This window comes from Oncorhynchus kisutch, linkage group LG11 (genome assembly GCF_002021735.2).
Source record: "Oncorhynchus kisutch isolate 150728-3 linkage group LG11, Okis_V2, whole genome shotgun sequence".
NCBI lineage: Eukaryota > Metazoa > Chordata > Actinopteri > Salmoniformes > Salmonidae > Oncorhynchus > Oncorhynchus kisutch.
The window spans coordinates 1,933,932-1,947,863 of NC_034184.2; the positions used below are offsets into that span (position 1 = coordinate 1,933,932).

Consider the following 13,932-nt stretch of genomic DNA (forward strand, 5'->3'; position numbering starts at 1 on the left):
AGAAGACAACATGCTAAAAGGGTGAAGGAATGGAGGGAGACCACCATTGAGAGCGAGAGACAAACAGAGAGAAAGCAAGAGACAGGGGGAGGAAGGAGAACATATTGGATGGGATGGAGGGGACCACCATTGTGAAAAGCAGGGTGGGGATAATTGCACCACTTGTGCCTGTACACAGCTCCCTCATGTAATCTCATTAAAATGTCCCATTCTGCCTACTTAACGACCCATTAGACTGTCCTTACCCCAATTATCAGAGGCTCTGTGCATCCCAAATGACACTCTTACTTCTCCAATATAGTCTGTAGTACTATGAGCCCTTCTCAAAAGTAGTGCACTATAAGGGGAATAGGGTGCCAATTGGGATGCTGTCGCAGACTTCGTATTATATGGAGTACATGCAGCCTCAAAAATTAGACCCTCTTTCTTCTCCAGAGTCTGGGCCATGGAAGTAATACCATTACAATGGTGCTGTCAAGCCCAGAGGGTACTGTAGCAGGGTAGTACACTACTCTATTGGAGGGAACAGCTAGTGCTGTAAGCATGTCTACCACACAGCAGACAAAGTTAATGGAGTCGGGCGCAATGGCCTTATTATTCTACTCTTATCAGAGCATGATGCACAAACAAAGATACCTCTATTTAACTCTGGTCTCTCTTCCTCTCTCTCTCTCTAAATCCCTCCCTCTCTCTTTAACTCTGGTCTCTTTCCCTCTCTCTCTCTTTCTCTCTCTCAATCCATCCCTCTCTCTAACTGGTCTCTCTCTCCAGCCATCCCTCTCTCTCTTAATCTCTGGTCTCTCTAACCTCTCTCTCTATTTCTCTCTCTCATTACTGCTCAGTCTTCAACTCTCTCTCTCTCTCTCTCTCTCTTTCTTTCTTTCTTTCTCTCTCTCTCTCTCTCTCTCTCTCTCTCTCTCTCTCTCTCTCTCTCTCTCTCTCTGTCTCTATTTCTTTCTCTCTCTCTCTCTCTCTCTCCCTCTCTCTCTCTCTCTCTCTCTCTCTCTCTCTCTCTCTCTCTCTCTCTCTCTCTCTCTCTCTCTCTCTCTCTCTCACTCTCTCCTCTCGATCTCTTTCTCATATATCCCATTTCACTCCAATTCCCCCTCTCCATCCCTTCTCCACTCAGGGTCAGCACTGTCTCTGCTCTAACCCCCCCCCCCCCCCCCCCACACACACACACATACACAAAAAAGATACGCACACTCACACAGTATTGCGGTTATGCTGTCTCTGTGAGCTCCTGCTTAATTATTTCCCAGGCCTCTAAATGAACAGTGGAAGAAACCATTTGCATATCTTGTTAATTTAATGTGGAGAGGAGAGATAGAGAGCGTTGTTCTAAGAGCTTGTGGTGAGATAAAGGCCAGGTCTTATCTGAGCACTTTATTAACACAGAAAACAAATAGCACGGACAAGCCAGGTCGTCCGGGACTGGGGGGACAGTGTGGGCAGCTCAGTCTAAATCACTGCTGTCTGGTGGGGGGAGATAAGGTAGAGGCTGGTCTCTGTCCCGCTTTTCCAGACCCTATCTCCATCCAGCAGCAGGGTAGCCACACCAGGCTCAGATCAACCTGTACATTGTTTAGAACAGAATGAATGGGTATGGGTGTTGTGATAGAAACCAGAGGACAACATTGTTTTGTTAATGAACAACCAAAAAATTATCCCTGAAATGGGATAGATTCCGTGACCTGAGCTTTGATATAGAAAGAGAAAATGGGCGGAGAAGACCCAATGGTCCATAATAACAATGCAAAGAAGAACGATAGTGTCTGGTCTCCTGCAGTATATCTACTCAGTATCCTTTCTGGTTCTACCTTCGGCCTCTACGTCACTTTGACATGTAAGGTGCTCATTGGACACAAATTAAAAGTATTGTCTGTGTGTGTGTTCGTGTGTGTGTTTGTGTGTGCATGGCTTGCGTGTATGCCACATCCTTGTTTGTCTCTTCACCCTCCAAAGCCTCCCCCCCCCTCTCTCTCTCTCTCTCTCTCTCTCTCTCTCTCTCTCTCTCTCTCTCTCTTTTTCTCAATGTCAATTTAAATTCAATTTAAGGGCTTTATTGGCATGGGAAATATATGTTAACATCGCCAAAGCAAGTGAAGTAGATAATAATCAAAAGTAAATAGACAATGTTAATTAACAATTAATATTACACTCACAGAAGTTCCGAAAGAATAAAGACATGTCATATTATGTGTACATAGTTAAAGTACAAAGAAAAAATGGTTGCCCTTTTCTTCTTTCTCTCTCTCTCTCTCTCTCTCTCTCTCTCTCTCTCTCTCTCTCTCTCTCTCTCTCTCTCTCTCTCTCAATTCAATGGGCTTTATAAGCATGGGAAAGCAAGTGAAATAGATAATAAACTAATGTGAAATCTCTCTCTCCCAAGCCTCCCTCTCCCTCCCAAGCATCTCTCTCTCCCAAGCCTCTCTCTCTTCCTCTCCCTCCCAAATCTCTCTCGCTCTCTCACAGGTCTTCTATTGTGTTTAAATGTCTCGGTGAAAAAGAGACAGTACAATTTTCTGAACCCTATCATTTGGAGAGAGATTACTCTTTTGTCAGAAGATAACTGGGAGGCATAAACATACAAATCAAATTGCAGCTTGTTACGAAATAAATACAGGAGTAAGAATGTAATAAATGACATAACAAGACTAGCTCTCTCCCGCAACATGCTCTGCCTCGTCTTACACGACACACATCTTCCATCCCGCGCTCCATCCCTCCATCTTTCTTCACCCTCCCTCACTTCCCTGACCTCTCTGTCTTCCTCCTTCCTCAGCCCCATGGCTTTAGAAGAATCTCCTCTCCTCCGTTCCGCTCCACTTCTCCGTTTTACTCCTCTCCTCCATTCCACCCCACTTCTCCGTTCCGCTCCTCTCCTCCGTTCCGCTCCAATTCTCCGTTCCGCTCCACTCCTCTGTTCCACTCCTTTCCTCCTTTCTGCTCCTCCCCTCCTTCCACTCCTCTCCTCAGTTCCACTCCACTCCTCTGTTTCACTCCTCTCCTCCATTCCGCTCCAGTCCTCGTTCCTCTCCTCCGTTCCGCTCCTCTCCTCCGTTCCGCTTCACTTCTCCGTTCCGCTCCTCTCCTCCGTTCTGCTCCACTTCTCCGTTCCTCTCCTCCATTCCGCTCCAGTCCTCGTTCCTCTCCAGTCCTCGTTCCTCTCCTCCGTTCCGCTCCTCTCCTCCGTTCCGCTTCACTTCTCCGTTCCGCTCCTCTCCTCCATTCCGCTCCAGTCCTCGTTCCTCTCCAGTCCTCCGCTCCTCTCCTCCGTTCCGCTCCTCTCCTCCGTTCCGCTCCTCTCCTCTGTTCCGCTCCACTTCTCCGTTACGCTCCTATCCTCCATTCCGCTCCAGTCCTCGTTCCTCTCCAGTCCTCCGTTCCTCTCTTCCGTTCCGCTCCTCTCCTCCGTTCCGCTTCACTTCTCCGTTCCGCTCCTCTCCTCCATTCCGCTCCAGTCCTCATTCCTCTCCAGTCCTCCGTTCCTCTCCAGTCCTCGTTCCTCTCCTCCGTTCCGCTCCTCTCCTCCGTTCCACTCCTCTCCTCCGTTCCACTCCTCTCCTCAGTTCCACTCCACTCCTTTGTTTCACTCCTCTCCTCCGTTACACTCTTCTCGTCAGTTCCACTCCTCTCCTCCATTCCACTCCTCTCCTCTTCTCTCAGCTCAATGCAGCACTCTGCCTGACCGCTGTACTGATCGCTCCTCTCGTCTGTTCCTCTGCTCCGCTCATGTTCTCCGATTCACTGCTCTCTTCTCAGAAAACAGGCACCTGACAGTACATGGGTGGAAAAGGTGGTCCATCCAACCAACAGCCTGTCACTGTGGTCCAACCAACAAGCATCCTGTCACTGTGGTCCAACCAACCAGCATAATGTCACTGTGGTCCAACCAACCAGCATCCTGTCACCGTGGTCCAACCAACGAGCATCCTGTCACTGTGGTCCAACCAACCAACAGCCTGTCACTGTGGTCCAACCAACCAGCATCATGTAACTGTGGTCCAACCAAACAGCATCCGGTCACCGTGGTCCAACCAACCAGCATCCTGTCACTGTGGTCCAACCAACCAGCATCATGTCACTGTGGTCCTACCAACCAACAGCCTGTCACTGTGGTCCAACCAACCAGCATCATGTCACTGTGGTCCAACCAACCAGCATCTTGTCACTGTGGCCCAACCAACCAGCATCATGTAACTTTGGTCCAACCAACCAGCATCATGTAACTGTGGTCCAACCAACCAGCATCATGTAACTGTGGTCCAACCAACCAACAGCCAGTCACTGTGGTCCAACCAACCAGTATCCTGCCACTGTGGTCCAACCAACCAGCATCCTGTCACTGTGGTCCAACCAAGCAACAGCCTGTCACTGTGGTCCAACAAACCAGCATCCGGTCACCGTGGTCCAACAAACCAGCATCATGTCACTGTGGTCCTACCAACCAGCATCCTGTCACTCTGGTCCAACCAACCAACAACCTGTCACTGTGGTCCAACAAACCAGCATCATGTCACTTTGGTCCAACCAACCAGCATCATGTCCCTGTGGTCCAACCAACCAGCATCATGTAACTGTGGTCCAACCAACCAGCATCCTGCCACTGTGGTCCAACCATCCAGCATCCTGTCACTGTGGTCCAACCAAGCAACAGCATGTCACTGTGGTCCAACAAACCAGCATCATGTCACTGTGGTCCTACCAACCAGCATCCTGTCACTCTGGTCCAACCAACCAACAACCTGTCACTGTGGTCCAACAAACCAGCATCATGTCACTTTGGTCCAACCAACCAGCATCATGTCACTGTGGTCCAACCAACCAGCATCATGTAACTGTGGTCCAACCAACCAGCATCCTGCCACTGTGGTCCAACCAACCAGCATCCTGTCACTGTGGTCCAACCAAGCAACAGCCTGTCACTGTGGTCCAACAAACCAGCATCATGTCACTGTGGTCCTACCAACCAGCATCCTGTTACTCTGGTCCAACCAACCAACAACCTGTCACTGTGGTCCAACAAACCAGCATCTTGTCACTGTGGTCCAACCAACCAGAATCCTGTCACTGTGGTCCAACCAACCAGCATCATGTGACTGTGGTCCAACCAACCAGCATCCTGTCATTATGGTCCAAACAACCAACAGCCTGTCACTGTGGTCCAACCAACCAACAGCCTGTCACTGTGGTCCAACCAACCAGTGTCCTGTCACTGTGGTCCAACCAACTACCAGCCTGTCACTGTGGTCCAACCAACTACCAGCTTGTCACTGTGGTCCAACCAACCAGTGTCCTGTCACTGTGGTAAAACCAACCAACAACCTGTCACTGTGGTCCAACCAACTACCAGCTTGTCACTGTGGTCCAACCAACAACCCGCCTGTCACTGTGGTCCAACCAATTACCAGCTTGTCACTGTGGTAAAACCAACCAACAGCCTGTCACCGTGGTCCAACCAACTACCAGCCTGTCACTGTGGTCCAACCAACTACCAGCCTGTCACTGTGGTCCAACCAACTACCAGCTTGTCCCTGTGGTCCAACCAACCAGTGTCCTGTCACTGTGGATAAACCAACCAACAGCCTGTCACTGTGGTCCAACCAACTACCAGCTTGTCACTGTAGTCCAACCATCCAACAACCTGCCACTGTGGTCCAACCAACTACCAGCCTGTCACTGTGGTCCAACCAACTACCAGCCTGTCACTGTGGTCCAACCAACTACCAGCCTGTCACTGTGGTCCAACCAACAACCTGCCACTGTCATATAGAAGGGACGAAGGTCCACCAACAACCACACTCTCCCTCTGAACTGGCTAAGACCCAATATCAATACTACTGTAGTAATCCACTTAGAATATAATACCCAATATTTTGCTTCATCCTGTGGTACAATATACTGTAAGTAGTCTTGGCTTGTGTGAGCCGAAACGGATCATAGGAGCAGGAGCATATGTTCTGTTTCTGTACAAGTACACCCCTGGCCAGGATGCTTGGGTATGACTCACCATGAGTCGAACTCCCATCCTTCCAATCTACTGGCCTCTCATTCACCTCCCTGTCACAAGTACAGACTGTCAGTAGCTTATTCTGCCAAACACACTGTCAGAATCCTACTCACCCACGTTACCAGAGCCTCCTCGACTCTCCAGTGGCGCCCTCACCAGTTGCTGTGTAGACATTAGATACAGGGGTAGATACTTGTTGTCTGTATCTCCTATATGGCCTGATCTCAGAATGACAGTTCACTATCTTACCTTTCACCACCAGACCTTCCTGCAGCCTCCATGTGATGTGTAGACAGGGAAGATACAGGACAGGGAGGGGAGAGCAGGGTTCACATGCCAAACCCTACCCCTGTCTACTTGATCCCTTAACTCCAACTGACATGATAAGAAGAATCCTTTGCAAGGCCCCTCCATGTCCGCATCTCATCCTGTTGAGTCAGACTCAGTTCCTGTAAGATCTGCTTTGAGTCATGAGCTCTGAGTCTGACCTCCTTCAACCCCTGCAACCCTGCTACTATCCATCCCACTCCATGCCTCTCTCTCTCTCTCTCTCTCTCTCTCTCTCTCTCTCTCTCTCTCTCTCTCTCTCTCGCTGTCTAACTCTCTTTTTCTTTCTCTATCTGTCTCTCTTTGTCTCTCTCTCTCCTATGGACTACTCTTTCTCCCTCCCTCCCTCTCTCTCTCTTTCTTTCTTTCTCTCTCTCTTCAATGGACTACACTTTCTCTCTCTCTCTCTCTCTCTCCCCATCCCTTCTCCAATAATTGATGCTGTTCGTTCTTTCTCCACACTCCACACCAAATTACTGTTAGTCCCCTGAACCCTTACCTGCCCACACAGAATTAATGTTCTGATGTGACAAAACATTGTCAATCTGCCGGAAGAATGGAGCGAGTCAGAATTCAATCTCAGAAAAAGACAATGGCCGCGGGTGAGAACAAGGGGAGAATGCACTCAGTGGCAACGATCACTGTAGTGAAAGTCCTCTTTTCTCTTTCTGTCGATGTGATTGGTCTTGAGAAAGAATGTTTCCCAAATAGAACACTATTCCTCACATAGTGCACTACTGTTGACATTGTCAAGTGTAGTGCACAATATAGGGAATAGGGGGCTATTTGGCAGTGATGTAAAGTACTTAAGAAAAAATGTGTTTCCTCTACTGGATCGGTGGGTCCCCCGTGGGACGGTTGAGCTAATGTAGGCTAATGCGATTAGCGTGAGGTTGTAAACAACAAGAAAATCTCCCAGGACATAGACATATCTGATATTGGCAGAAAGCTTAAATTCTTGTTAATCTAACTGCACTGTCCAATTTACAGTAGCTATTACAGTGAAACAATACCATGCTATTGTTTGAGTTATGAACTTGACAAGTAATTAATAAACCAATTTCAGTGCCTTCATCCCCCTTGGCATTTTTCCTATTTAGTTCCATTACAACCTGTAATTTAAATGAATTTTTATTTTTATGTAATGGACATTCACAAAATAGTCCAAATTGGTGAAGTGAAATTAAGAAAATTAAAAACTGACAAGTGGTGCGTGCATATGTATTCACCCCCTTTGCTTTAAAGCCCCTAAATAAGGTCTGGTGCAACCAATTACCTTCAGAAGTCACATAATCAGTTAAATTGCACACAGGTGGACTTTATTTAAGTGTCACATGATGTCAGTATATATACACCTATTCCGAAAGGCCCCAGAGTCTGCAACACCACTAAGCAAGGGGCACCACCAAGCAAGCGGCACCATGAAGACCAATGAGCTCTCCAAACAGGTCAGGGACAAAGTTGTGGAGAAGTACATTTAATGGTTGGGTTATAAAAACATATCTGAAATGGTGCACCGACATCCCACGGAGCACCAGTACCAAATTTTTTTTTTAAATGGAAAGAATATGGCACCACAACAAACCTGCCAAGAGAGGACCGCCCACCAAAACTCGTGGACCAGGCAAGGAGGGCATTAATCAGAGGCAACAAAGAGACTCAAGATAACCCTGAAGGCAAAGCTCCACAGCGAAGATTGGACGATCTGTCCATAGGACCAATTTAAGCCGCAAACTCCACAGAGCTGTGCTTTACGGAAGAGTGGCCAGAGAAAATTCATTGCTTGATGAAAAAAATAAGCGAACACATTTGGTGTTTGCCAAAAGCCATGTGGGAGACTCCCCAAACATATGGAAGAAGATACTCTGATCAGATGAGACAAAAATGTTGATTTTTGGCCATCAAGGAAAATGCTATGTCTAGCACAAACCCAACACCTGTCATCACCCCGAGAACACCATCCCCACAGTGAAATGTGGTGGTGGCTGCATCATGCTCTGGGCATGTTTTTCATCGGCAGGGACTGGGAAACAGGTTAGAATTGAAGGAATGATGGATGGCGCTAAATACAGGAACATTTAAATGTAAATGTCTTGGTCAAAGCCCAGACCTCAATTCAATTGACAATCTGTGCTATGACTTAAAGATTGCAGTACACCAGCGGAACCCATCCAACTTGAAGGAGCTGGAGCAGTTTTGCCTTGAAGAATGGGAAAAATCCCAGTGGCTAAATATACCAAGCTTACAGAGACATACCCCAGGTGACTTGCAGCTGTAATTGTTGCAAAATGTGGCTTTGCAAAATATTGACTTTGGGTGGGGGGGTGAATAGTTATTCACACTAAAGTTTTCAGGTTTTTTGTCTTATTTCTTGTTTGTTTCACAATAAAACATATTTTGCATCTTCAAAGTGGTAGGCGTGTTGTGTAAATCAAATGATACAATCCTCCCCAAATATATTTTAATTAGAGGTTGTAGGGAAACAAAATAAGACAAATGCTAAGAGGGTGAATACTTTCGCAAGTCAGCGTAGGCACATTTGGGCAGTCTTGATACAACATTTTTATCAGAAATACAATGGTTCTTTGGATCAGTCTAAAACGTTTCACATACACTACTTCCATCTAGTGGCCATCATCTAAATTGCGCCTTGGCTGAAATAATACATTTTGCCCTTTCTCTTTCATTTCAAAGATGATGTGACAAAATAATGCAAAAAAGCACGTTATTTTTCTTTGCATTATCTTTTGCCAGATCTAATGTGTTATATTCTTCTATATTCATTTCACATTTCCACAAACTTCAATGTGTTTCCTTTCAAGTGGTATCAATAATATGCATATCCTTGCATCAGGTTCTGAGCTACAGGCAGTTAGATTTGGGTATGTCATTTTGAGCAAAGAATGTTAAAAAAGGGGCTGATCCTTTAGAGTTTTTTTGGGGGGGGGGGTGACTACACTTTACTATTTATGTTTTTGACAAATTTTACTTTTACTCCACTACATTCCTAAAGAAAAGAAATTACTTTTTACTCTTTACATTTTCCCTGACACCAAAAGTACTCCTTACATTTGGAATGCTTAGCAGGACAGGAAAATTGTCTAATTCACGCAGTTATCAAGAGAACATCCCTGGTCCTCCCTACTGCCTCTGATCTGGAGGACTCACTAAACAGAGAACATCCCTGGTCCTCCCTACTGCCTCTGATCTGGAGGACTCACTAAACAGAGAACATCCCTGGTCATCCCTACTGCCTCTGATCTGGAGGACTCACTAAACAGAGAACATCCCTGGTCATCCCTACTACCTCTGATCTGGAGGACTCACTAAACAGAGAACATCCCTGGTCATCCCTACTACCTCTGATCTGGAGGACTCACTAAACAGAGAACATCCCTGGTCATCCCTACTGCCTCTGATCTGGAGGACTCACTAAACAGAGAACATCCCTGGTCATCCCTACTGCCTCTGATCTGGAGGACTCACTAAGCAGAGAACATCCCTGGTCATCCCTACTGCCTCTGATCTGGAGGACTCACTAAGCAGAGAACATCCCTGGTCATCCCTACTGCCTCTGATCTGGCAGACTCACTAAACAGAGAACATCCCTGGTCATCCCTACTGCCTCTGATCTGGCAGACTCACTAAACACAAATGCTTCATTTGTGAATTGCGTCTGTGTTGAACTGTGCCCCTGGCTATCCGTGAATTTAAAAAAACAAGAAAATCGTGTTGTCTGGTTTGCCTAATATAATACATTTTAAATTATTTATTATTTAAGTTTTTGATAATTGAAGTACATTTAAAACCAAATACCATTAGACTTTTACTCAAGTAGTATTCTAATGGGTGACTTACTTATACTTCAGTCCTTTTCTTTTAAGGTATCTTTACTTTTTCTCAAGTATGACAATTGACTACTTTTTCCACCACTGCTATTTGGTATACATCCAACAGGTGATGCAGAGTTTGGTCTCATCAACACCAAGAGTTCACCGCTCTTGCCTCTATCACAAGCTCCTTCTATTCCTCTCAATTATTGTTTGGTTCAGTTTAATCTCTCTATCTGTTTCTCACAGTTTCTGTTTTTAAGTTTATATTTATCCACCCACAAGCCACACTGCTTTTGACATCTACAGAAAAACTGGTTAAACTCAAAGCAATTAAGGATATTATTGTTGCTATCAATCTCATTTGCATGTACGTCTACCGGGAATGAGAGGATGAGAGTGATGATATCCTTTTCATTGTCATTACCCTGACTCCTTAGTGTAGCCATTGCCAAAGCCTTCAGCGTCATTACCCTGACTCTTACTGTATCCATTGTTAAAGCCTTCAGAGTCACTACCCTGACTCTTACTGTATCCATTGTTAAAGCCTTCAGAGTCACTACCCTGACTCTTAGTGTATCCATTGTCAAAGCCTTCAGAGTAACTACCCTGACTCTTAGTGTTTATATTGCCAAAGCCTTCAGCGTCATTACCCTGACTCTTACTGTATCCATTGTCAAAGCCGTCAGCGTCATTACCCTGACTCTTAGTGTTTCTATTGTCAAAGCCTTCAGGGCCATTACCCTGACTCTTAGTATTTCTATTGTCAAAGCCTTCATCGTCATTACCCTGACTCTTACTGTATCCATTGTCAAAGCCTTCAGAGTCACTACCCTGACTCTTAGTGTTTCTATTGCCAAAGCCGTCAGCGTCATTACCCTGATTCTTACTGTATCCATTGTCAAAGCCTTCAGTGTCATTACCCTGACTCTTAGTGTAGCCATGGTCAAAGCCTTCAGTGTCACTACCCTGACTCTTAGTGTAGCCATGGTCAAAGCCTTCAATGTCACTACCCTGACTCTTAGTGTAGCCATGGTCAAAGCCTTCATCATCATTAACCTGACTCTTAGTGTTTCTATTGTCAAAGCCGTCAGCGTCATTACCCTGACTCTTAGTGTTTCTATTGTCAAAGCCATCAGCGTCATTACCCTACACTTAGTGTTTCTGTTGTCAAAGCCGTCAGCGTCATTACCCTGACTCTTAGTGTTTCTATTGTCAAAGCCGTCAGCGTCATTACCCTGACTCTTAGTGTTTCTATTGTCAAAGCCTTCGTCATTACCCTGACTCTTAGTGTTTCTGTTGTCAAAGCCTTCAGCGTCATTACCCTGACTCTTAGTGTTTCTATTGTCAAAGCCTTCATCGTCATTACCCTGACTCTTAGTGTTTCTATTGTCAAAGCCTTCATCGTCATTACCCTGACTCTTAGTGTTTCTATTGTCAAAGCCTTCAGTGTCACTACCCTGACTCTTAGTGTTTCTGTTGTCAAAGCCTTCAGCGTCATTACCCTGACTCTTAGTGTTTCTATTGTCAAAGCCTTCAGCGTCATTACCCTGACTCTTAGTGTTTCTATTGTCAAAGCCTTCAGCGTCATTACTCTGACTCTTAGTGTTTCTATTGTCAAAGCCTTCAGCGTCATTACCCTGACTCTTAGTGTTTCTATTGTCAAAGCCTTCAGCGTCATTACCCTGACTCTTAGTGTTTCTATTGTCAAAGCCTTCAGTGTCACTAGCCTGACTCTTAGTGTCAAAGCCTTCAGTGTCACTACCCTGACTCTTAGTGTCAAAGCCTTCAGTGTCACTACCCTGACTCTTAGTGTCAAAGCCTTCAGTGTCACTACCCTGACTCTTAGTGTCAAAGCCTTCACTGCTATTGGAATAGTGTTCCAGTATGTGTGCACCTATTTTGACACCTAAATATGTTGTTTGTTTGATTTTTGAAATGCCTATGTTGATTGATGATTTGTTGTTAGCTTGTCACCTGGTTATTAGTCAACTTGTTTAAATGGGGATGGGATGTGCTATATATGTATATACTTTGTTATGCACTCTAAACCATAAATGTGTGCAAAAGGTTGAATGTTTTTCGCAAACAATACATTCTGGGAATGTATAACTAGCTAAAAGTCTGCCAAAAAGAAAGCAAGAAAAAGAAATGTGTTTTGGAAATCATTTTGGCAAGTCTTAATGTATGAAAATGTTTAAATTTGTGATTTGGTTTTGGTTTATACATTAACATAACTCTATTAACCTAGTTGTAACTTCAGCGAGCTAATTCTCAATTAATATAGGAATAATTGGTTGGCTAAAATAAAAATTAAATGATTTGAGTAAGTGAAGTTGGGTCGATGAAATGTTGTAGGTAACTTTTTGTTTATTTTAAACGTCTAAAACGTATTAAAAACTTTGTGGCAGTTGTTATAGCTCAAGAATTAAGTATTGACATTTAACCTTTGACTTTACAGACTTTAACCACTGAAATGTCTCTTTAAACTTTAAAGGCAACAATGATAACGAACGCCTGGCGATTGCTAGACAGCGAATCCCATATCGACTTGGTCGAGTAGTTGACGAATGGCTACTCGACAAAGGTAAAAACATTGATTAAAACTTCAAATTAAAATAATTTGATCATAACCCAGTAATACTTTTTGTAACCAATAAACCTAAAAAAAAATAATGTTCAGTAAAACTTCAATAAAACTAAATAATTTAAAAACAGTTAAATGTAGCTAGCTAGTAACATTACACACTTTCTTTTTAGAGATGTCAGCTTCAGGTTAAAGGGACTGTAAACATAAATCTAACTATTTCCTGAAGTAATATCAACACTGTTTAAATGTATATAAATTATTATAACATTGTTGTCATTTGATACCTAAATGATCAACTAAAAAAGGTCCAGTTAAATTACATTCAGTTGACATTTGTAGTGTTGTATTTTATACACATATATACATGTATGTGGTTGTTTATAATGGATCATACTGATTCAACTGCAATACATTTAAATGATAAATAGAGTGCAATATTAATTGGCATAAAGAAAGTGAGTCCCTTTAACGGATATTGTAAATATGTATAGGGAATGAATATCAAGGCAATGTATCATAAAACTCTAATGTTTGAGTGCATGCCTTTCTGTATGTTTCTAGAAACCAAGTTGTGTCTCCCACCATGATTATTTGTCATTTTGATGTGTTCTGTTTCAGTTTTCATGTTCCCTTTTATTTTACTGTCAGCAATGACACTTTTGTTATGTCCCTCATATTTCATAACTCAGTGTAAATTTTAAGTTGCATTCACTTCTTGCTAAAAGGCGGTCTTGGGATGATGATAAAAGTCAAATTAATCATTTTAACTTTGGGACAACTTTTGAAACGTATGTTAAATATAGTTTTAACTTAGAAATGTACGTTAAATATAGTAATGAAACTCAACTTCTCTACATACTATAACTATGAATGATGTTTTTTATTATCATAATGAAACCTAAAACTTCTATATAATCATACAGTTTTTTAAAGTGGTGAGTGTTTTCAAAGAAATTCAAGTGTCAAGCTATTCAAAGAGGATAATTGGAGCCTGTAAAATGACACATCTGTCAACTCTATTTTCTCCACAGGCAATTTCCCACAGACAAACTGTCCCTTTTTAAATTCCATCACATATAAAAACTCACACTTCTAATATTTTCCTATTATTTCAAGGAATAAATAAATTGCCGTTTAGCTCAATGCTGTCAAGTAATACTAGATTTACACAC

General features: G+C 43.7%; 1 protein-coding gene across 12 annotated transcripts in view; it reads left to right on the forward strand.

Moving 5' to 3' along the window:
- LOC109888042 (neurexin-1a) overlaps positions 1–13,932 on the forward strand; it is a 790,431-nt gene that overhangs the window by 631,987 nt on the left and 144,512 nt on the right. For 8 of the 12 annotated variants that reach the window (XM_031835175.1, XM_031835176.1, XM_031835178.1 and 5 more), the window contains one exon: positions 12,668–12,757. The exons of the other annotated variants lie outside the window; for them this stretch is intronic. In XM_031835175.1, the coding sequence (XP_031691035.1) occupies positions 12,668–12,757 (90 nt within the window). The remainder of the gene's footprint in view (positions 1–12,667; positions 12,758–13,932) is intronic. 12 annotated transcript variants of the gene reach the window in all.